Genomic DNA, 26,081 nt, shown 5'->3' with positions numbered 1-26,081 from the left:
ATGCATTTTCAAACAAAATGTCCATTTCGCTTCTTAATACTGGGGTGCACACAGTCAACGATGAATCTAGTTTTACATTCTGTTCCATATGCTACGCTCTAGGTAATTAAAGTATGTCTTATGGCTAATAAAAATGAAGTTAAAAAGGTTAAAACCAAAACAATGACAGGAAATAACATGTGTGTACAATATGTTACTAACACACTGATAATTTTCAAAAGTGACTTTAAAAAAAAGTATTATAAATCTTTCAAAACACAGTGATTTATTAAGCGAAAAGTCTAAACGATTTGCACTATTAAATTTAGCTTTTAAGTTGCTGTGTCACGAGCAAATCTTTTGTTCTCCTAGGTTAAATTTAGCATCCTGCAATTTTGTTTTTTCCACTGCTCCATGTTTTATCATCATGCAGCTAATTTTCTGAGCTGCTCAGGAGAAATGCACTCAGGAGTTTTCACAATGATTTCTCTTACTGATTTTATAATCCAGGAAGAGAATGTATCAAATAATCCAACAATGATTTATTTTCATCTTCTTCTGTTCCTTTTCCCACCTATACAGGCTTCTCATAAAATAAACCTTCCCTAGGCATGGGATGAAACGGAAAAAAAAATGTGGTGGCCAGAGGAAAACCATTTCAGAAATGTATTTGTTACACAAGTGCAAGCAATAAATTGAGCTTAGGAGGGAAGGGCGGTTAGAAGAAAAACTGAAAGTACTGACCTGAGAGTCAAGCTGATTGGAGCAAGGGTGAAAGCAGCAATTTGGAGGATAAGCAGAAAGGAAAAGGGATAGCAAAAGAGAATAAAAGGAAGTAAATGCATTAGTTTTAAACATACAGCCAACAGATGTTATATTAGCAGGTTTTATAACAAATGAAGGACAATAAAGCAACTTCTATCTGATATTACCCCCCAAAAGCCTGGGCATACACTCTGTTATATTAATTATTACATATAAGAAACCAGTATCTGCTCTCATGCACATAATTACAAGCACTGATGTGAAACAGAGGTGTGTTCCAGCAACACAATGGCACAATTTGCTCTTTTCTGGAGGAATATTTATAGAGAAAGCTCCTATCTGTGTGCATGTAAAATTTTATTATTTAATAAACTGAAATGAAAATTACTAAGGTATTAGAACTGGTGGTAAGCACCTATGTCAGAAAGATTTTATTAGAACCAGTAAGTTGGAAGATTATATCCTATGAGATATTCTTTCTTCATCCCTAAAAACCAAAAGGATCTGAGCAATTTAGCTTTCTGTTCAAAGATTTCCATTGTACATGCTCACAGAGCACTGTACCTAGCAATGATCAAAGACTATGAGGACAGCTTCAGGTGAGGGGCCATCTGCCTATCAGCCCCCCAAGAAAAGACAGATTAACTTCCAAAGCTAAGAGTAATTTTTTTTGGTTGTGAAAATGAGGATCAAACTTCATCACTGAAAATATCCAAACACTTGATAACTAATTTGTACAAAAATATGTAGCATGTCTTTCTAATTTGTCAAAAGAATAAAGTCTCTAATGTGAAGCAAAAATTAAAAGTCATGTCCTCTTCAGGCTACCACAGAAATCATAGTGGACATTCATTTTGTTAACCTATAAAATGCCCTTTGCAAAAAAACAGGTGGATTAACACATACTGTATCAGCCATCTGCTCAGTGGGACCCCACCATCCCATACTATTAAGAAGTAGTTTTAAGCATTTCACAAAGAAAGAAAAAGCACAACAAATCCTCAGAAGGAAGCTTAAACAAAAACATTTCAGATGAAAACAGCATTGACTATAATGATACAAATCAAGTAGAAAATTCAAGATTAAACACTTGGTGAAAGCACTGATCCAATAATCCCTCGTGTCTGAAACTCCCCTGCAGAGTATTTCGTGATAACGAATGCACAACTGATCAAAAATAAGAGTTAAGTCAGGCCATGGCCTTTGTGGGGACTCTAGTGATGTTGCTGCTGTTTGAAATCTGTCTGGAGCAGAGGTAAGCCAAACTGAGGTCCATGGTCAAACTTTAGGGAATCCTAAACTGAAACAGCAAGCAAACATTTAAGGTTTAGTTGCCTTTTCCAAGGGTCCCTAGTTTCTCTTGCCAACTCAAAGGCATCTATGATATCCATGAACTTCCCCAAAAAGCTGCTAGGGATGGTATAAAACCATCTGTCACTTGTTTTAAAGAAATTCCTTCAAATACATTTACAAACATAAATGGGAATTACTTAGCAACAAGAGTTTATATCAAAACAAACAGAACTGGTATCAAGTTTCCTCCATGTACCATCAGATTTCTAGATCATATCATAATTTTTTAAAAACGAAAGCTTAAGTTTACATTTTCTGAAAAAAGTTCTGAAAAGCAGCAAAGCAATTATGTCAGCACGTTATTGAGCAAATTCAGAGGGAAAAATAATAGTCTATTTCTCAACCTTAGATAAGGTGCTTTTAGGCATCTACAATGATTTCTCATTGTCCAATTGTCTGGCAGCATTAGTCCCGATCCAGATATTTAAAAGCTACCTTGTTTTCCTTTCTTTTTTTTTTTAACATCTTTATTGGAGTATAATTGCTTTATAGTGGTGTGTTAGTTTCTGCTGTATAACAAAGTGAATCACCTATATGTATACATAAATCCCATATCTCCTCTCTCTTGCGTCTCCCTCCCACCCTCCTTATCCCACCGCTCTAGGTGGTCACAAAGCACCGAGCTGATCTCCCTGTGCTATGTGGCTGCTTCCCACTTGCTATCTATTTTACATTTGGTAGCGTATATATGTCCATGCCACTCTCTCAGTTCGTTCCAGCTTCCCTTTCCCACTCCCCATGTCATCGAGCCCATTTTCTACTTCTGCGTTTTTATTCCTGTCCAGTCCCTACGTTCTTCAGAACCATTTTTTTGTTTTTTGATTTTTTTAGATTCCATATATATGTGCTAGCATACACTTTTTGTTTTTCTCCTTCTGACTTACTTCACTCTGTATGACAATCTCTAGGTCCATCCACCTCACTACAAATAACTCAGTTTTGTACCTTTTTATGGCTAATATTCCATTGTATATATGTGCCATATCTTCTTTATCCATTCGTCTGTTGATGGACACTTTCGTTGCTTCCATGTCCTGGCTACTGTAAATAGAGCTGCAATGAATATTTTGGTACATGACTCTTCTTGAATTATGGTTTTCTCAGGATATATGCCCAGTAGTGGGACTGCTGCATCATATGGTAGTTTTATTTTTAGTTTTTTAAGGAACCTCCATACTGTTCTCCATTGTGGCTGTATCAATTTACATTCCTACCAACAGTGCAAGAGGGTTTCCTTTTCTCCACACCTTCTGTAGCATTTGTTTGTAGATTTTCTGATGATGCCCATTCTAACTTGTGTGAGGTGATACCTCATTGTAGTTCTGATTTGCATTTCTCTAATAATTAGTGATGTTGAGCATCCTTTCATGTGTTTGTTGGCAATCTGTATATCTTTTTGGAGAAATGTCTATTTTAGTCTTCTGCCCATTTTTGGATTGGGTTGTTTGTTTGTTTTTTAACATTGAGCTGCATGAGCTGTTTATATATTTTGGAGATTAATCCTTTGTCTATTGATTCGTTTGCAAATATTTTCTCCCATTCTGAGGGTTGCCTTTTTGTCTTGTTTGTAGTTTCCTTTGCTTTGCAAAAGCTTTTAAGTTTCATTAGGTCCCATTTGTTTATTTTTGTTTTTACTTCCATTTTTCTAGGAGGTGGGTCAAAAAGGATTTTGCTGTGATTTATGTCATAGAGTGTTCTGCCTATGTTTCGCTCTAAGAGTTTTATAGTGTCTGTTCTTACATTTAGGTCTTTAATCCATTTTGAGTTTATTTTTGTGCATGGTGTTAGGGAGTGTTCTCATTTCATTCTTTTACATGTAGCTGTCCAGTTTTCCCAGCACCACGTATTGGAGAGGCTGTCTTTTCTCCACTGTATATTCTTGCCTCCTTTATCAAAAATAAGGTGACCATATGTGCATGGGTTTATCTCTGGGCTTCCTATCCTTTCCCATTGATCTATATCCCTGTTTTTGTGCCAGTACCACACTGTCTTGATTACTTTGTAATATAGTCTGAAGTCGGGGAGCCTGATTCCTCCAGCTACATTTTTCTTTCTCAAGATTGCTTTGGGTATTCAGGGTCTTTTGTGTTTCCATACACCTTGTGAAATTTTTTGTTCTATTACTGTGGAAAATGCCACTGGTAGTTTGATAGGGATTGCATTGAATCTGTAGATTGCTCTGGGTAGTATAGTCATTTTCACAATGTTGATTCTTCCAATCCAAGAACATGGTATATCTCTCCATCTGTTTGTATCATCTTTAATTTCTTTCATCAGTGTCTTATAGTTTTCTGCATACAGGTCTTTCACCTCCTTAGGTAGGTTTTTTAACCTAGGTATTTAACCTAGGTATTTTATTCCTTTTGTTGCAATGGTAAATGGGAGTGTTTCCTTAATTTCTTTCAGATTTTTCATCATTAGTGTATAGGAATGCAAGAGATTTCTGTGCATTAATTTTATATCCTGCTGCTTTACCAAATTCATTGATTAGCTCTAGTAGTTTTCTGGTAGCATCTTTAGGATTCTCTATGTATAGTATCATGTCATTTGCAAACAGTGACAGCTTTACTTCTTTTCCGATTTGGATTCCTTTTATTTCCTTTTCTTCTCTGATTGCTGTGGCTAAAAGTTCCAAAACTATGTTGAATAATAGTGGTGAGAGTGGGCAACCTTGTCTTGTTCCTGATCTTAGAGGAAATGGTTTCAGTTCTTCACCATGGAGAACGATGTTGGCTTTGGGTTTGTCATATATGGCCTTCATTATGTTGAGGTAAGTTCCTTCTACTCCTACTTTCTGGAGAGTTTTTATCATAAATGGGTGTTGAATTTTGTCGAAAGATTTTTCTGCATCTATTGAGATGATCACATGGTTTTTCCTCCTTCAGTTTGTTAATATGGTGTATCACACTGATAGATTTACGTATATTGAAGAATCCTTGCATTCCTGGGATAAACCCCACTTGATCATGGTGTATGATCCTTTTAATGTGCTGTTGGATTCTGTTTGCTAGTATTTTGTTGAGGATTTTTACATCTATGTTCATCAGTGATATTGGCCTGTAGTTTTCTTTCTTTGTGACATCTTTGTCTGGTTTTGGTATCAGGGTGATGGTGGCCTCGTAGAATCAGTTTGGGAGGGTTCCTCCCTCTGCTATATTTTGGAAGAGTTTGAGAAGGATAGGTGTTAGCTCTTCTCTAAATGTTTGGTAGAATTCGCCTGTGAAGCCATCTGGTCCTGGGCTTTTGTTTGTTGGAAGATTTTTAATCACAGTCCCAATTTCAGTGCTTGTGACTTGTCTGTTGATATTTTCTATTTATTCCTGGTTCAGTCTCAGAAGGTTGTGCTTTTCTAAGAATTTGTCCATTTCTTCCAGGTTGTCCATTTTATTGGCATATAGTTGCTTGTAGTAATCTCTCATGATCCTTTGTACTTCTGCAGTGTCAGTTGTTACTTCTCCTTTTTCATTTCTAATTCTACTGATTTGACTCTTCTCCCTTTTTTTCTTGATGAGTCTAGCTAATACTTTATCAATTTTGTTTATCTTCTCAAAGAACCAGCTTTTATTTTTTTATCTTTGCTATTGTTGACTTCATTTCTTTTTCATTTATTTCTGATCTGATCTTTATGATTTCTTTCCTTCTGCTAACTTTGGGGGTTTTTTGTTCTTCTTTCTCTAACTGCTTTGGGTGTTAGGTTAGGTTGTTTATGTGAGATGTTTCTTGAGGTAGGATTGTATTGCTATAAACTTCCCTCTTAGCACTGCTTCTGCTGTATCCCATAGGTTTGGGGCCATCATGTTTTCATTGTCATTTGTTTCCATGTAATTTTTGATTTCCTCTTTGATTTCTTCAGTGATCTCTTGGTTATTTAGTAGAATACTGTTTAGCCTCCATGTGTTGGTATATTTTATAGTTATTTTCCTGTAATTGATATCTAGTCTCAGAGCGTTGTGGTCGGAAAAGATACCTGATACGATTTCAATTTTCTTAAACTTACCAAGGCTTGATTTGTGACCCAAGATATGATCTATCCTGGAGAATGTTCCATGAGCCCTTGAGAAGAAAGTGTATTCTGTTGGTTTTGGATGGAATGTCCTATAAATATCAATTAAGTCCATCTTGTTTAACGTTATCATTTAAAGCTTGTGTTTCCTTATTTATTTTCATTTTGGATGATCTGTCCATTGGTGAAAGTGGGGTGTTAAAGTAACCTACTATGATTGTGTTACTGTCAATTTCCCCTTTTATGGCTGTTAGCATTTGCACTAAGTTTTGAGGTGCTCCTATGTTGGATGCATAAATATTTACACTTGTTATATCTTCTTCTTGGATTGATCCCTTGATCATTATGTAGTGTCCTTCTTTGTCTCTTGTAATACTCTTTATTTTAAAGTCTATTATTTCTGATATGAGATTTGCTACTCCAGCTTTCTTTTGATTTCCATTTGCATGGAATATCTTTTTCCATCCCCTCACTTTCCGTCTCTATGTGTCCCTAGGTCTGAAGTGGGTCTCTTGTAGACAGCATATATACGGGTCTTGTTTTTGGATCCATTCAGCCAGTCTATGTCTTTTGGTTGGAGCATTTAATCCATTTACATTTAAGGTAGTTATCGACATGTGAGAGTTCCTATTACCATTTTCTTAATTGTTTTGGGTTTGTTATTGTAGATCTTTTCCTTCTCTTGTGTTTCCTGCCTAGAGAAGTACCTTTAGGATTTCTTCTAAAGCTGGTTTGGTGGTGCTGTATTCTCTTGGCTTTTGTTTGTCTGTAAAGGTTTTAATTTCTCCATCGAATCTGAATGAGATCCTTGCTGGGTAGAGTATCTTGGTTGTAGGTTTTTCTCTTTCATCACTTTAAATATGTCCTGCCACTCCCTTCTGGCTTGCAGAGTTTCTGCTGAAAGATCAGCTGTTAACCTTATGGGGATTCCCTTGTATGTTATTTGTTGCTTTTCCCTTGCTGCTTTTAATATTTTTTTTTTGTATTTAATTTTTGTTAGTTTGATTAATGTGTGTCTTGGTGTGTTTTTCCTTGGATTTATCCTGTTTGGGACTCTATGCACTTCCTGAACTTGATTGACTATTTCCTTTCCCATATTAGGGAAGTTTTCAACTATAATCTCTTCAAGTATTTTCTCAGTCCCTCTCTTTTTCTCTTCTTCATCTGGGACCCCTATAATTCGAATGCTGGTGCATTTAATGTTGTCCCAGAAGTCTTTGAGGCTGTCCTCAATTCTTTTCATTCTTTTTTCTTTATTGTGCTCTGCAGTAGTTATTTCCACTATTTTATCTTCCAGGTCACTTATCCGTTCTTCTAGCTCAGTTATTCTGCTACTGATTCCTTCTAGAGAATTTTTCATTTCATTTATTGTGTTGTTCATCATTGTTTGTTTGCTCTTTAGTTCTTCTAGGTCCTTGTTAAACATTTCTTGTATTTTCTCCATTCTATTTCCAAGATTTTGGATCATCTTTACTATCATTACTCTGAATTCTTTTTCGGGTAGACTGCCTATTTCCTCTTCATTTGTTTGGTCTGGTGGGTTTTTACCTTGCGCCTGCATCTGCTGTGTATGTCTCTGTCTTCTCATTTTGCTTAACTTACTGTGTTTGGGGTCTCCTTTCTACAGGCTGCAGGTTCATATTTCCCGTTGTTTTTGGTGTCTGGCCCCAGTGGGTAAGGTTGGTTCAGTGGGTTGCATAGGCTTCCTGGTGGAGGGGACTGGTGCCTGTGCTCTGGTGGGTGAGGCTGGATCTTGTCTTTCTGGTGGGCAGGGCCGCATCCGGTGGTGTGTTTTGGGGTGTCTGTGAACTTATTATTATTTTAGGCAGCCTCTCCGCTAATGGGTGGGGTTGTGTTCCTGTCTTGCTAGTTGTTTGGCATAGGGTGTTGAGCACTGTAGCTTGCTGGTCATTGAGTGGAGCTGGGTGTTAGCGTTGAGATGGAGATCTCTGAGGGGCTTTTGCCGTTTGATATTACCTGGCACCGGGAGGTCTCTGGTGGACCAATGTCCTGAACTCAGCCCTCCTACCTTAGAGGCTCAGGCCTGACACCCAGCTGGAGCAACAAGACTCTGTCAGCCACACGGTGAGTGCCAACTGTGTGCCCAGTCTTTTTGGACACATCTCACAAAGGTTCTTCAGGCGCTCCTCATTTCCTCTGGTTCTGCTTGCAATCTCCAGTATTAGACATGAGCCCAAATGGTGAACACACCTCCTTCAGACCCCAGTTTAGTGCTGTAGAGAACACTTCATTTCGATTCATTCAGTCTTGTCTGTAGGTACTTTGATAGAACTGGAGAGATTCTGACACATACACTTGCTTTTTTTTTTTTTTGCGGTACGCGGGCCTCTCACTGTCGTGGCCTCTCCCGTTGCGGAGCACAGGCTCCGCACACACAGGCTCAGCGGCCATGGCTCACGGGCCCAGCTGCTCCGCGGCATGTGGGATCCTCCCGGACCGGGGCACGAACCCGTGTCCCCTGCATCGGCAGACGGACTCTTAACCACTGCGCCACCAGGGAAGCCCTACACTTGCTTTTTTATCCAAAGTATTTCATTCAAAGCCAAAGATGTGAACTGTCACAGCATCCACCTGATGGAGTTTGACACCTTGCTCCCCACCACATAGGGTCAGGGCTGCCTCTCAGCCTTGAGCTCCAGCACTGCCCGGATTATCCCAGGGCACACTGCTACCCTGTTTTCTATTCTGATTTTATGTTTTAGGAGTAAACCCCCCTGAGGGACCCACTCTCTTCTTCACAGTGGGGAGGGATCTGATTGAGGGCTCAATTTGGGCATTCCCTGACCTCCAGACAAATGGTGACAAAGCCCCTAATATATTTAAGATCATTTACATGAAAGGTCATCTGACTGATTCCTTCCCATGAGTGAGATGCCAGAAATCCAGTGGCAGCAAGCCTTGTTTGACAGACTCTGTTAACCTCTCTCCTTCCCCTAAGGCACTAAAGGATTAAGCCTGAAACTCTAAATAAAACTCAGAGACCTTGATGAGCACTGACATAGAAAGACTACATATTTCATTGCCTCTAATGTTGCCTCTAGCTACTTGATTGTGCACATACAAGATATCTAGCATTGGTGATCTCATAATGACTTCAGCCTGATTTGGACCAGCTCTCAGGGGCTTGCTGAAGGTCCCCTGACCACATTGTGTCAAATTCCCCCAGAGCAGCCTGCAGTCCAAGGCAGAAGCTCCCTGCTGAGCCATCAGCATCAAGTGCAAGGGTTTATAGGCAGAACTGCACATAGGGACCACACTGGAGCAACATGCACTTTGAAAAGCAGAATCTTTAATGGCTGATGAAAAACATCATTCACAAAGAATTTAAGAGGTAAATGCATCCATGTAAGTGCCAGGCATGTGCTATTTAGAATGTATATATTGTGGAGAAAATAAAAAATGGGAATATTAACGGAATAGAAAGCAAACACAAACTGCCCTCTGAGAGAGAAGTAGGCACGTGTCAGTGTCGTTTGAGTTATCCCTAACCCCATACCTTTTCTCGCACGTGACGGAAGTTCTGGAATATCTCAGAACACCAGCTGCTTTTAAAAAAAAGGTCTACTGACTCTGGTAGGTCACATTACAGACCAGAGACCACAAATTTATTACGAGTTCAATTTTTTGGTTTTCAAAATCACAAACTTAATTGCAAACACTCCTCCATGATTCCAAAATGGAGCTATATGTCACATCGCTAAGAAATCTTTAGTTCCCAACATTATGAGGTATGAATTTTGTAGTTTAAGCCAGCAAATGGAGATACTGCCCAATTTGAAAAGGGTTGCCTGACAACTTGAGGAAGATGCTTTGGTCAGAATACACATGTAGCCCAGCAGATAATGCTTCAGAAAGACAGGCCAAGGCTGAGCTCTCCTGTTCCCAAGAAACTTCCCCTCTTGATCTCCACTCCCACCCCTTTCTGGGTCTGGGTTGGGACTGGGGCTCAGACATTTCCCAGACTATGCTCTGCTGCTGGACGCAAGACACAGGCCAGCAGAGAACTGGGACAGAGTCAAGTCCCACCACACGTTTTATGAATTACAGTGCCTGGGAGGCATCAGCTTTAAGGGGAGGCAAAGGCAGAGATAAAGAAAATGTGCAGAAAGTACATAAAGATAAATGCCTGTAAAATCACTGTTGTTTTAATGCATTCCATATTGCGGAAATAAAAACGTGAATATTCTTGATGATTTAATGGCAATAGCGTTCAGCTAAGACCTGTTTGTCCAACTAGACAATTATGCTATTTTATGCAAATATTTATAGTAGCTGATCCTGACTTTCAATTACTGTTCTGAAGGGCTGGTTTAGTGCAGAAAAATGCCTTCTAAATGAGCTTTCTCTCATGAAAGCTAATAAAGATGAGGCAGATCTCCTGTGGCCCAGCAGCGAAGCCTCTCTGCCAGCTACGAGACTGTTGAGTGCTACTGGACTAGCTGCTTCTTTCTGGCCCATTGTCGGATGGGATTGCTCTCAGTCACTCATCTGTCAGACCTGGGTTCAAATCCTGACTTTGATTCTTATAAACTCTGCAATCTTGAGGAAGTTAATTAATCTGTATAAGTCATAGTTTTCTCACCTATAAAATGATGATAATGAGACTTTCTGTGTTGCGGGTAGAATTAAAATGGTATACAGTACTTGCAGGTCAAGTGCTTAGCAGAGTACCTGTTATACTGTGAGCATGAAATATATATAATCTATTTTGAATCATAATTACTATTAGTAATATTATCTAGGGCATCCTCGCTATGGCTCCCTTCTTCTCAGCGAAGTGGACTAGGGGTCAAGAAACCTACACTACAGTTTTGTCTCTTTCTGACCACAGGACCAATCTTCAGAAGGTCGTTCAACCCTTCAGGGTCTCAATTTTCTCAGCAATAAGAAAAATATGGGGCTTCCCTGGTGGCGCAGTGGTTGAGAGTCCACCTGCCGATGCAGGGGATGTGGGTTCGTGCCCCGGTCCGGGAAGATCCCACATGCCGCGGAGCGGCTAGGCCCGTGAGCCATGGCCGCTGAGCCTGCGCGTCCGGAGCCTGTGCTCCGCAACGGGAGAGGCCACAACACTGAGAGGCCCGCGTACCGCAAAAAAAAAAAAAAAAAAAAAAAGGAAAAAGAAAAAAGAAAAATATGATAACTTCACTGTGATTTCACACCATCTTTTTAAGAAAAATTTTGGTCCTAAAATATCATTCCAAAATAACCATGTAGATACATCTAAAATTAACAGTATTTTTAAGAACCAGTAGGCTGGCAGAATATTTCCACACTTTAAAATTAAAATGAAGCCCTTAAGGATTTTAATTTGCCTATCAGAAAAAAAAAAAAACTTGACATAATTTCTAAAATGGGTCACACTGAACAAAAATCAGATTACCATCAAACTAATACAAAGACTTTTTAAGTGGTTTTTTTTTCAGGTAGTCAAAGCTTCAGTCTCTTACACACTTTGCTGGAACAAATGCTAGATCATGGATATCACTCAAGAAAGTTGCCCATTATTTTCTCAAACAATGAAGACGTACGTAAGTCCTCAAAAGATAAGCCAACTGACTTCCGAGTATCCCACAGAAACACAACATCATCCCTACAGGCCATATTCCTCATGCATAACTTGTTTCCTCCATGAAATATGAATGTGCATTCCAAATTTAGTGCAACCTGAGATGGGCAACTAAGCAATCAATGTTCATTCACTGTTGACAATTCACAACATGAATGCAAAGTTTACCTCTCAAGTTCTGCAATTTTCTTGTCCTTGTCGTTCTTTTCATTCTCCACCTCCTTGAGGATCTCCAGCAACCGGTCGACTTCTGCTTGGGCCTTGCCACACTCATCACGGTAATAAGATGCCTCTTTATCAAGCTGTTTTATTCGGTCTGCAAATTCCGGGTTCATCCTGGAGTCATCTTCAATATTATGAGCCTTCAACATTATATTTTTAAAGAATGTAGTTAAGATAACAATTTAGAACAACAATAGATAGTGCAGTCACCAATGGTCCAGAAATTAACTTTGGAGAAAAAAATAACAACTATCAAGAATTATGGGTATACTGTCAGTTAAAAGGCAAAATAGGAAAATCACAAATTTCAGCTACCTTAGGACTATCTTGATTTTTAAGGCTAGTTTCTTTTATTGTTAATATTTTGTTTCATTAAATGATGCTGCTTTTTGCTTTTTTTTCCCCACAAGAAATGGGGGCTTGGTGGAGGTAGAGACAGTGATGTGTCTATTTCTGGTGTTTTGGCAAACAGAACTAAGACAATTCAACTCCTCACAGTTAAGTGAATGACTCATACCAACAGCTTCCTTTTCCAATACAGAGAAACTGAGAAAAAACAATGTTAAATTATTTCTCCAGGAACCATCAAGAGTATATGTAAAGCTAGGTAACATATAAGAGACTGGCTGACTGATCATTGAACACTTCATCCCACTGAGAAATTTCAGCAGAAGATGTAGAATGAAACAAAGCCTTGAAAAAGAAGAAGGGCTTTCCAGCTAACAGTCATACCCATAAATTCTTGTTCTTTTGATTAAATAAACCTGAACCGGGAGGAGGATGAGCTAATTCATGAGCAAGCACACAGACGAGAATCTTCAAACACATGCATGGGGGGTGGGGGGCAGCTTTACACAGGAGAACAGACACAGGCAACAACACAGCAACAACACTGCAGAATAATTTGCAGCCAAAGTATTTGTGGTTTTTTGTGTGTGACAGTGCGTTATGGCTTTTTTTCCCAAAATAAACTTTTGGCTGAAATATTCCCAGACAGATGGAAATAACACTGCACTGCAATGTTTTGCCTACCCCTTGTTTCCCATTATTCCTAATTGACTTCTTCAAAGAGCAGGCAGGGAAAAAACAAGTAGTTTAACAACAGTGCACATTCAACATAGAAAGTTCAGAGAGGTCATATATGTATATATCTCCAAAATCCATGTGTGAACTAATAAAATGTTAACAATTTATTAGGACTTAAATTATCCTGCTGTCTTCTACTAGAGCAGATGTCCGTTGTGTTTTTATACACTTTTTAAAAAAAATTTCAGGGAAAAAACAAGGCAAGCAAGCTGCAACTACTGTGGGGTCAGATGAATCATGCATGGTTAGAAAAATTAACACTAATACTACTGTTAGAAGGTTGACAGTCTTTGCAATAATTTAGTAGAAAAAATCCAAAAATTAGTATAAATAAAAATAAATTTCTTATTTATGACAAACTAATTATTTTTAGGAATTTTTGCATGTAACATATTATTTAAGCATGAGGATAGATGGGGAATAATTTGCCTTCACATTCTTTAATCTAAGATTTCCTTATTCAAGAAATAAACTCAACTACGCAAAAGAACTTGGAAAAAATATATCAATTCAACACAGTATCAGGCAGTCTGTCATCCACATTTCTCAGAAAATATTTATTTTTATTTATTTAGTGCGTACACTGAGTTTCATTATAATAGAATAGAATAGAATTAGTGAGCTTTTTCAGTATAATTAAAATAATCTGAAAGTGAATCTTGAGCTAATATTCCTTTAGGAGTTTATTCATCTAATAATTTTATTTTAAATTGAAGTAATGAATATTAATTTGTTAATCTCCCATCAAAAGATGTAGAGCAGGTATTATATTTTAAAACAAAATACTCCATGTAACTACCTCTATCTGTGATAATAATAATAAACTCATTTCTCTTGTAACAGAAAAGCATTTAAAATATACAGCTTTTCGATTACTATGAGAAAGAAAACAAAAATTTCATGTTAATTCTCTTCTACTTTTATACTATATTACCATTATTTTATGGCAGCTAAAAACCTGTCCATGGCAGTTTTCTCAAACTAACCAACCAGCGACATTGAGATGTTTAAGAAAAAGAATTAAAGAACTAAGTAATGACCAGCTAGAAAGACTCAAAATAAATGAATAAATGTTTTGTAGCTTATTTCTGATGAGTGAAAATTCCTTTTTTGACTCAGATTTGAAGATTCACAAAGAGCTAGCAGTTAGCTGCTGTGGTTTATTTTGGTTGTTTTTATTCTTAAGATTATTATTATCACGATTTTTAATAAATGGGTACAGGATTACTAATTGTAACATCTAGATTCTAAATATGGCCTTGTGTCTTACGACTATGGGCAAATGAATAAGCCTCTCTAAGGACAGTGAAAACGATAAAATGACAAACATGGGGAAGGTATTATTCATTTGTGTTTTTATTGTGATTATTATTTTATAATATGCATCCCATAAGCGGGGCTTGTCATATAGCTAAATTGATATGTTTATTTAATTTTCATTGACAAGATACTACATACACCTTAGAGAAGCCTCCCTGCTAGGTTTTCAGAGAAAGCAGTCTGCTGGTGATAGGTATGTAAACACATTTCTTATTTTAGCTACTTGAAGAGAAGAAGATGAACCAAGGCAAGTTTTCAGCACAGGGTGAAATTCAATGGGTTGGCAATCTTTTAAACCTACCAAGTGAGTACGGCTAAAGGACTCATGGGATGTTTAGAGGTACAGAAAGCCTAGGAAAAAACAGTCCTGAATCTAGACCATGTTGACCACTGTGTGTGATGCTACAGTTAGATCATGTTATTAAAATAAAGACCATAGCCAAGTTTACAGCTGGCCTGGTGTCTGTTAGATAATTTGTAGGTGCTAATGATTCTTCCTTTTAAAAGGAATAGACAACCTGAAGAACACCTTTGAGTTAAATATATCTATTTATCTCTATTATCAATGCCTACTGATTTCTGGGCAAAAGAGTTTATGTCAAATCACCTTCAATATTGGTGTCAGAATTCTTGGAAAGGTTATTAAATAAAGGTGTAGATACATATCATTTAAAAATTTTTCAAGTCAATAGAAAGCTGCAAGAAAGAGTCATATAGAGATGGAAGAGTAACAGCTGCGTTTGGATTATCACTAGGGTCCATGTGAAGACCCAAGGGAAGAGAGAGTTTCACATGACTGTAGCCTGGTGAGTCCCTGATCCAACCTAAGCAGTGGAAGCAAAAGTCTTCCACAGAATTTAACCAGCTCTACTCAGCATGAATCACAACTTTTCAGAGGATCGGCTGAAACTGTTAACTAGTGTAGCGTGAGTGTGTTATACTGTGATCTATAGACATGGGGGAGATACTACACCAAAGAAAAACAGGAGGAAATTGAGCTTACAAAGCCAATGCTTCCTTCAAAATTGTAAGGCCAGAGCCTCCTCTAAAAATAGAGAGAAGGAAGCACTTTCTTTGCATTTAGGCAATACTCTTGCCTTTTCAAATTAAAACATGGGTTCTTTCATCTGGACTGGGAGTTCCTGATAGGGATCAAAAGTAGACAACAGATTTGGGCCTAATGTACTTTAGGCACTGCAAAAACATAAAAATACATTTGAATAACATTACCTGACAAATTCCTACCATGGCATTGTGACCTAGTCAAGGTTTAGACTGAAAATATACAATAAGTACTTCCCCTTATGAATCTGTTGATTTTAAATTAGTACCCCCAAAAGGTCAGGAAGCAATTGCCCATTCCATTCATCTAAGACACATCAACTTCATTCACTAGTCAGGAATCTAGCTCTTGAAAAATGCAGATTGGTGTGGATTTTCTTTTAATTATTTCAGAACTTATGTATCATAATCTAGTGAAGCACACTGTCACTTTCAAAGACGTACACCAGTCATTAAAACCAAAGGAATACCGATGAGCATTTTTTTTCCTAATGTAGAGATTTAATTTTTCTGATTAAACAGGTCAGTTTAAAAACAAATCCAGGTATCTGGTTCTGCTTCAAAATATTTCTGGTAACTTTTAGAGCAAATTTCAAGCATCTTATAGAAACACAGAAAATTGAGAAAAGAACATTTCAAAAATGTCTGTATTACATATTAGATCAGTAAATTTTGAGGGTCCCCAAATTATGTTTCTTGCATTTCCATATGTAAGGAAATTTCCCCGCAAATGGGAACAATCAAAACAAAGTTTGGAGCCTCACAGATGTGGGCAAGCTTGCCATTTTGATGTGAACTGGTTCTGAAAGCCTGAATCAAGCACAGAAGAGAAATCTGGTCATGACTTAGGACAAGGAGTACACAACAATACCTAGTGGTTATTTTAATGAAACAATTTAGAACTATTTCAGGAAATAAGGCAAAATTACAGATTAATACTATATCTAAATCAAAGTTAAGAGCAAACGTGATTAAAACCATACCAGGATTGATAGTATCAATATGACAAATCACAAGTTTATTTACACTCCTTGTGTGAAAGTTAGCCATTGATTATTTTTAATAAAATGTTAGTTCATCATTCCAAGTGCCTAGAAAGGAAAGTATTAACTTTGGTCCAGAAACCTGATGTGAAACTAGGCAGGGAATATTCAATTATAATGTTAAATAACATTCTCTCTTTGAAATGGGCCTTAACAATTTTAATAAAAAATCATTTCTCTCAAAATAAACAAATGATTAGTCATGACCATAAAGTGCAAGCAGAACGCTAACTAATGAATCTGAGGACTTTTCTTTCATGCTGCTTATGGTTTTAGCAATAATTTATTAAATTTATGCACTGTAAAAATATGATTCTCCATTGCAGCACTTTGGGGGTTTAGTGTCTGTTAACAACACTTTAACGGTCCTTTCATATCTTAACAGCAGAACAGGGTATATAAACTACTCTAAACATTATTTCAATCTGCTACAGTAAGTTCCAATCTTCACATAATTCTGAGTTATAAACAAAATATTACTTTTTAAAATAGAGTTTTTAGGGTGATTTTAGAACTCTAACATTTTATAAAATTTAAATTTTATTTTAAATCCAATTAATTAATACCAAATATAATAGGTGAGTCTAAAAAATATGTCTGGAAACTAAAAACGATGTACCTTTCAGTCTTACATTAATTAATGCTAAAGGAAATTATTCTTTCACAATTCCAGCTAACTACATCCAGAATAGTCACAATTTGCATATTATAACAACCATTCCAAAAAGAAATTTCTTGTCATAGATGAGACAGATAGGATATGTATAATAAACATAAGAAAAATTATTTTGAACATTTGTTTAAGTTCCACATATATAAAATAAAAGGAACGAACTGTATGCTTAACACTTCTTAAGACCCTTCACACAAAAATATAATTATTAATGTAATACCTTTTAACTATGGAATTTCCTAAAATTAGCAATGTAGAGAACTGAGTAATTATTTGGATGGTCTGATACAAATCATGTGACTTCCAATCTTAAGTGTTATTTCAAATATAACTTGAATTCTTTAAGTACTGAAAGCCTAGATTCAGTGTGAGGTATGTTTTTTTGTGTGTATATGTGTGTTTGTACATGCTACATGTATGCTACACGTATGCTACAACTACCTCTTAAATAGTTGTAATTTTCCATTGTGTCAAGGGAGCTAGTTAGTCTATGAGTAAATCAAATAATTTTCAGACACTGGCTAACAAAAAATCGTAAAAAGAAACCACTGTACCTAGATAAGGACTGTGAAAGTATTTATAATTCAGCCTATCATGTCCCTGGGATTGCACTCTTATAATGACATATAAATCAGGAAGAGTTCACTGAACATGAACAAAATTTTTTTTCCCTTTGGACTGGAAAAATGCTTGGTCTTTTTCTTGTAAAACCTTACATAACATGTGAGTCCCACAAAAGGTGAATTTGTAGAAGAGATGGGATTTCAAAAGATAGTGACCAGGCAGGGGGGACTCATGTGTGTGGGAACAACAGAGGGGTCTCAAGTATGTCTTAGCCAGTAGCAAAGTTGCCCCCAGTACCTCCAAATCAAACATTTGCCCTGCAGCAATGATGGTATTAAATGAAGCACTAAATTTAGGACCCAGAAAGTCTAAAGATTTATTAAAAATTTATAAGAGGCTTCTGGATACGATCTCTGGGCACAATAATCATTAGGGCTACAGCAAAGAAGGTATTGGAGACTGATGAAAAAATGATATTACCTGTCTAGAAGTAAGAACTAAAGGAAGAAAAGAACTCGCCTGAAGATAACCTGCACAGTGTTTATAATGACAAGACAAAACTCCTTCAGGAGTAGAGATTGGTAGTTAAGCTGAAGAAAGGTTATTACTATAAGAAGTAATAAGGATACACAGACAACATTTTAGACTCCTAAGACATGGCATTAGAGTACCACTTAGTAAAACAGAGTGACTAATGTAAAAGGTTTTTCAAAGTAGAAGGTTTATTTCTACTCTAGGGTAAAAATACTCCCAGGAGGACTTCAAAGCTTAATTTTTATTTATTCTTAGTTTAGACAGATGTACATAGGGCTGACTGTAAAATTATCTTATTTAACAAAAACAAGTTATAATTCACCAAATTTTGTAGGGTGGCCATATTCAAAATAAATAAATAAGAATAAAATAAACTTCCTAGGTACCAATAACTGGTTAGAAAATAAAAGGACAAATACAGCATTCACAACAGTAACTAAAAATTATATACATAGAAATGCTCAGGGCTATCCTTAAAAAGAAACATCACAGGCTTATAATAGAAAAATGTCAAAACTTTACTGTAAAAGATAACTGAAATAGATAAAAGTTGTATCAAGTTCATGAAATGGGAAAAAAATATTGGAAAGATAGCAATAATTCTAAAATTATTTTATAGGTTGAATATAATTCAAATTAAAATAAACAACTGTGCTTTTTAATTGACAAGGTGATCCTAAAGTTCACTTGGAATGATAGAAAATTAAAGGCTAAGAACATTAAAACAAACTGAGACCTAATAAAAAGCAGAGAGAAGTGGGGTAGAATTTGTTGCACTCGATGTTTAAAAATATTATAAAGCCACAATAAATAAAATTCTGACTCAACAAGCAATGGAAATTGATGAAACTAAACAGAAGCTCAGAAATTAAAATATTCATCCATATAAGAATTTAGTATAAAACAGTAGCAAGATCAGTGGATACAGAAAGAATTACTTGATAAATGGTGTTGGGATAACTAGTTGATCATTTAGAAAAATATAGTTAGAACCCCACCACTCAACATGAATCAAAGTAATCTAAAGATAGATAAGGTAAATAAACTGATATAAAAAGTAACATTTAAAAAATTTAATATAGGTGAGTGTCTATGCTTGAAATCAGAGGATGACTTTTAAGCATAAAGGCAATGAGGAAATCCTGAAGGGAAACACAGGTCAGGAATGTAAAAATAGTTCTCTAAAGAAAAAAATTAAATAAAAATTTGCCACAAATCTGACGAAGTTTCCATATAAAGCACAGAATAACCCATACAGAATAATCCAATGAACAAAACAGAAAACTCAAAAACAAGTGCTTAAAGAAACAATTTACAGAAGAAAAATACAAACAGCTAATAAATGAATTAAAAACCTCAACCACACTAGTAATTAATGAAAAGGAAGTTAAAATGAAAAAAAATATTCCATCTGTGCATTTGTCAAAGTTATGTAAAATGAAAGTCCTTGGTGTTGGTCTGGATGTGACAGAAAGAATGCCTTTATTCAGTGCTGGAAGAACCATGCCTTAGTAGAACTTCTCTAAAATGCAACATAGCGGGAACTACCGGGAGATTTTAAAAGTTACTGGCCCAGGATTTTATTCTATTAAAAAAATAGAAATGTGGGAAAATTAATATGGAAAGCTGTTCTTCAGTGTATTATTTATACTGGCAAAAAAAAAGGGGGGGTAAGAAATGATTAATGTTTGGGAAATGAGAACATAGGGTGGAATATCATACAACCATTAAAAAGGTGTTTTAGAAGAACAGTTAATTATATGAGAAAATTCTGATATGTCATAAAAATAGGATATAAAACTCAACAAACACTGACACAATTTCATGAAAAGAAATAGATATTAGATAAGAAAAAAGAAGAAAGAATAGAGGGAAGGAGAGAAGGAAGGAAAAGGGAGGGAAGGGGGAGAAAGGAAAGAAAGAAGGAACAGGGTAGAAAAGGAAACAGGAGATGAAAGAACATTAACAATCAATCAAAAGATATCCAGGTGTGGAACAACCTAGATGTTCCCAGTTATCATCTCTGTTCACTAAGGTGTCTTGTTACTTTTATTTTTTCCTATATCCATCTATACTTTGGCAAACTTTCTGCTGAGACCATATCTTATTTCTATAACCAGAAAAACAGTCATTTTTTAAAACACTCTAAAGTATAGAAAATTCATCATGCTGCTTCTCTATCAGTCTAAAAAAGAATTGAGGGCTTCCCTGGTGGCACAATGGTTAAGAATCCACCTGCCAATGCAGGGGACATGGGTACGAGCCTGGTCTGGGAAGATTCCACATGCCGTGGAACAACTAAGCCCGCACGCCACAACTACGGAGCCTGCGCTCTAGAGCCCGTGAGTCACAACTATGAACCTGCGTGCCACAACTACTGAAGCCCGCATGCCTAGAGCCTGTCCTCTGCAACAAGAGAAGCCACCACAATGAGAAGCCTGTGCACCTCAACGAAAAGTAGCCCCCACTCACCGCAACTAGAGAAAGCCCACAGCCAAAAGTAAATAAATAATTTTTTTAAAAATTCAAAAATAAATAAATAAAAAAGAATTGAACCCTGAGAATATCTGCAGACAGGGGAGTTAAAATAATGAGCTATACACTATGGAAGACAGTATGGAGTTTCCTCAGAAAACTAAAAAGAGAGTTGCCATATGATCCAGCAATCCCACTCTTGGGCAAATATCTGGGCAAAACTATAATTCAAAAAGATACATGCACCCCTATGTTCACAGCACCACTATTCACAATAGTCAACACATGGAAACAACCTAAATGTCCATCAAGAGATGAATGGATAAAGAAAATGTGGTACATATATACAATGGAACACTACTCAGCCATAAAAAAGAATGAAATAATGCCATTTGCAGCGACATGGATGCAACTAGAGGTTACCATACTAAGTGAAGTAAGTCAGAAAGAGAAATACAAACACCATGTGATAACACTTACATGGGGAATCTAAAATATGACACAAATGAACTTATTTACGAAAGAGAAACAGACTCACAGACATAGAGAATAGACTTGTGCTTGCCAAGGGGCAGAGGGGTGGGGAGGGATGGATTGGGAGTTGGGAGTTAGCAGATGCAAACTATTATATATAGAATGGATAAGCAACAAGGTCCTACTGTATAGCAGAGGGAACTATATTCAATATCTTGTAATAAACCATAAAGGAAAAGAAAATGGCAAAGAATATATACATGTATAACTGAATCACTTCAGTGTACAGCAGAAATTAATACAACACTGTAAATCAACTATACTTCAATAAAATAAATTTTAAAAAATAATAATAATGAGCTATATTAATTGGCTATATTAATAATTGGCTATATTCCCAGGATGCCAAAACAATGGGTTAGCTTAATTAACTCAGGGAGAAAAATCAGTCAACGACTTTTGAATTAGTCACCTAAAGGACTGAAAAGTTTGCTTTTGCATCCTAGAGACCCATCACTGGGTTAAAATGAAGGCAAAATCCAATACCTGCCATGTTATCAATATTTCTGGAAATGGTCTAAAAGTTAACAGAACTATTTCTTTGGCCCTACCTATCCTAACAGGGATGGTGAACTCCTATTGTGGTCCTGTTAAATCATAGCTGCTGCAGAAACAAAGCCCTCTCCATTTGCCCTGCACACCTAAAATATGACATACTTAGGGTTTTTTCCTGTCCTTAAGTAGTAAGTGTGAGACAATTTCAGTGGGATTACTTTACACCTCTTTAAAATGATCTACAGAAAACACTTATTTTTCTTGGGGTCAATTTTCAAGCTTGAAGATATCCCAATCTTAATTTGCCTTTCTTCACATCTCCACTGTCCTAAGCCTGCTTATTAACCATTCAAATGTTAAGGGAAAGGAAATTTGGATTATTTTTGTTGCTCTGCTAAAACTCACACATGGGGAAAGAGGTTAATAAATATGCTCCAACGAGGCTTGAGGAATTCTGTTTGCAAAAGTAAAATTTGTTTTAAAGAATGGAGGGTGGAGACTGAATCTAATGAAATACACCCAAGCATCTTGTGTATGAGGCTGTATGTATCCTGGAGCAGCAGCTTAACAAAAAGTTGTTGGCTGAATTGTTTCCTTTATCCCTGCTATTCCTTTTTCCCATGACGGGAATTTATAAATAAGAGATAATTAGAATGCATGATAGCACAGATCACATCTGCCACATAACAAATCCCAGTCACCTTATGTATTATTTCTCCCATTAAGTCACCTAAATTGGAAAAACAAAAAAGCCCTTCTTCTTTAATAAGTTAAAGAAACAAACTGCTTCACATAAACACACACTTGTCGTGAGGATAAAAAAATTAGTGGTGGCATCTGGGCTGTTTTACACATATTTTTACTAGTTACCTGTTTTTTTGTACCATTAAGCTATAATGAGAATTGTTACTATCTGTTTTTAGGAGACTATATTTTAGTTTGTTCTCAAATGATATGTTTTCAACTCTTACAAAACCCACAGTAATGTTAGGCATTTACTAGTCTCAAAGAGCATAGCCCTACTTTAAAATAAAAACCTATTTTAACTTCTATCCCTTGAATATAACATACATTGAGTTGTTTGCTATTTTACAAATGCTATCCCTTTTGGCATAGATAACTCTATGTTTGAAGGATCTGGGAAAGAATTCTATGAGCCTAGATCTGCAGCTGACCTCTGTTTTTCTATCGCCTTAGGGTTGAAGTTAAGACAGAGGTAATATCACAGCTGGCAATAGTTCCCTGAGTTCTTAATTTTTTAATTTCACTTTCAAAAGAAATGGCAGTGGCCTCTGCACAGGTCATTTCTTTTGACAGAACGGAAATGGGAAGAGACGTATATTTTCGAAACACCCCCAATATGGCACACTGTGACGTGATCAATGGATCCTCATGCTTTGATATGTTACAGCGGGAACTTTCAGAAATGACTTACTGGGTTGTACATCTGATTGAACAACTGCTCAGCTTGCTACATTGCAAAGGTGGGGAGGCATTGAAGCACAGACAGGGAAAGAAGGAAAGATCCAGAAACACAGCATTAGCTCAACAAATCTAGTGCATTTGCACAGACAAACTCATGGTTAAAAGGAAGAAATTTCAGTTTCTAAACATTCCACAGTGAAAGTGAGAGGCTCTAGGGAAACAGAAATGTTGACTTTGGCTCCTAAAAAAGAATAGCTGGAATAAGAAATTGAAGGTTTGTGTTACTTTCCCTTTCTCAAGTTAAATAACCCATGAAATAAAGAAAGCTGTCCACTTTTGATGATACATGAAGTGCTGGCCTCCAGCAATGAATCAGAGGAAGTGCTTTTGGCCAAGCCTGCAATTTGTTACCTGAACTTCAAAGATGGTAATAATAAAAGATTAATTAAATCTTATCATTGAATTTATAGCTCTTCTTTTATATTAACACCAGCCTGAATTTTCTATTCAGTCTAACTTTAGAAAAATATAGATCAGCAAACAGCAGGTTAGCAATAGCAAAATATCAGTAAGCAAGACATTACAGGATTAACAGCAAATGGGAAAAGAAAAAATTTAAGTCAGTAGGAAGATTAAAGGGAACCAAAATACAGTATTATCCATTGTCTACTATCAGTTTCCACTGGTAGTTCATAACAACAAAAAATACCATTTTTTGTGTCTATCCTACTATGTTCCAAGTCCTTTAGAATCTGTAATGCTCTTCTATTTTGTGTAGAAGATTTAAATGTTTGCAGATTTAAATGTACTAAATATTTTAAATAGCATCCTCAAGTTATATTTATTAAATACTTGCATCATTAATTTGGGGCTCAATGTCAATGTGTAGAAGGTGAAATATTGTAAGATCTTTTCATTTGCTTTAAGCCAAGACATGTCTTTGAAGAACATGAATTTTTTCTTCAACTTTGATAAAGTAAATGATAGTTTTACTGTGGTTTTAAAAAACACCCTCCTCAAAATGATATTAATTGGAAAATTACCAAATAAGACAAATCAAAACATTTTGAATTGCTGTTGCTTCTCAAATGATTTCTAGTCATTTAAAGTAAATTTACTTCTACGTATTGAACACTTAATACTCTTTTGAAAGACAAAATGATCCACATGTCACTAGGCTCTTCTCAACCCCTAGGTGTGTAATTAAGATTAATGAATGCACTAAGTTATAAAGCACACTCATAGCTAGTACTTAAGAATTATTTATTTAATATCATTTTATCAGCCTCACTAATATCAGTAAAGATTTCCTTACAAGTGAACCTTGGATTGTTTGTTTTTAAGAGGTGGGATGGAACGTGTAAGGAATAGCTCCTTTTCTGCCTATAGTAACCATTGTTGACACAAAGTATTTGGAACTGTCTTAAACTGACATAGTATAGTAAAGGGTTCAAAGCAACTATGTGTATGAATGTTCTCCACAAACTTTTCTGTTAAAAACTCACCAATTTCAAGCATTGTTTATAAGACAAAAGCAAATTTAAATCGCCGTTTGGATTCCATTGTCACTAGCAAACAAGATTTCTGTTCAGCTAAACACATCTACAATGCTGTATGGATTTTATGATAAAAATACCTGGACGCTCACAAATCTTAAGCAAAATTCCATGGGGAACTCATGGTTTATTTATGATATAATAAAACTATTATGTTTTCAGCTTTCATTTAGTAACCCTTTATATTTTATTCACAAGTCACATACCCTTTTATTTAAAGGGAGGCCCAGACACTCCTTAAGCTTTTATAGCTGCTTATTTTTCCATGAGTAAATGATGTGTTTTATGTATATTCACATACTGTTGGCTTATATTTTCAAATATTTCATGCAGATCTCAATTCTTTTTAAGGTGATGGGTACTTGAGGTTTTTACAGAACTATTTATTAGCAGAAATTAAAGAGTACTAGAAAAAGTATTTTGAACTTTCGAATTTAGTTGATGTAGAGGGCCAAAAATAACAAAATAACATCTGCAGGTTAGGTATAAAAATATTTAAATTATAATTACCTTATTTAATCTCACTGTACTATGCATTTAGGAGACAGTATAAGCAAAGATTATTTATATACTTAGAAATAAATTATCTTTTCATAAATTAAATAGGTCCTTTACAGCAAGACAACCATATTTGTTCCTTTAACCCTGGTGATGTAGCAGAATGTTAAAATGTCATCAGGAATAATGCTAAAATATTTATAGGATTTGATCTATGAATTTCAGAACATGGTGTCTATCTGAGAGTCTAAGGAAACCACATGTTCTAATTGACTTTTGGGGGTTAACCATAACTATGTTGAAAGAAACTAAATTCAATAGCACAGACATTCATTTATTAAACTAGTTAATTCATATACATGGAAACTACAAGCATCAATACATGAACCTCTTTCTTTTAATTTTTAGAGGATTTCAAATTCCATAGATGACTTACACTAAAAGGGAGGGTGTCAAGTATGTATCTGCAGAAATAATATATGGGATGCCTTCAACTCCATAATGGCTCCTCAGAGTTGATGAAGGGCATCTTTCATGCCCAGGTCTATTTGGGGCCCTCCTTCAGGACTTAGCACATTGCAAGTGAGGTAAGATAACTCAAAGACCACCACAGGAAGCCAAAGAAGTTCTCTCACAGAGTTATCTGAGAGTCTGCCTTATGATCACAAAACTGTTCATTAAATAAAAAGCACCTTTCTTAGGTTCATTTCTTGATATGCATATACACGTATAACATATTGCAGAAAACACTCATATATGTGTCAAGAATATGTATCATACACCCAATGCATAAATAGCCAAGTCAATCTCCACGTAAACACCCTCAAAGAGGCAGTTTAAATTCTTCTATTTATTGCTCAAGATTTCTGTTTAACTAGATGTTGCTTGAAAAAAGTGAGATGTTGAG

General features: G+C 36.1%; 1 protein-coding gene across 1 annotated transcript in view; it reads right to left on the bottom strand.

The window, feature by feature from the left end:
* The window catches only part of ERC2 (ELKS/RAB6-interacting/CAST family member 2), a 610,694-nt gene that overhangs the window by 164,319 nt on the left and 420,294 nt on the right, over positions 1-26,081 (bottom strand). Inside the window, exon 10 of the mRNA XM_060164014.1 lies at positions 11,856-12,049. Within this exon, the coding sequence (XP_060019997.1) occupies positions 11,856-12,049 (194 nt within the window). The remainder of the gene's footprint in view (positions 1-11,855; positions 12,050-26,081) is intronic.

Source organism: Lagenorhynchus albirostris, chromosome 10 (genome assembly GCF_949774975.1).
Source record: "Lagenorhynchus albirostris chromosome 10, mLagAlb1.1, whole genome shotgun sequence".
Lineage (NCBI taxonomy): Eukaryota > Metazoa > Chordata > Mammalia > Artiodactyla > Delphinidae > Lagenorhynchus > Lagenorhynchus albirostris.
The sequence above is the reverse complement of the archived record's forward strand: the minus strand, read 5'-3'. Positions and strand labels throughout refer to the sequence as shown.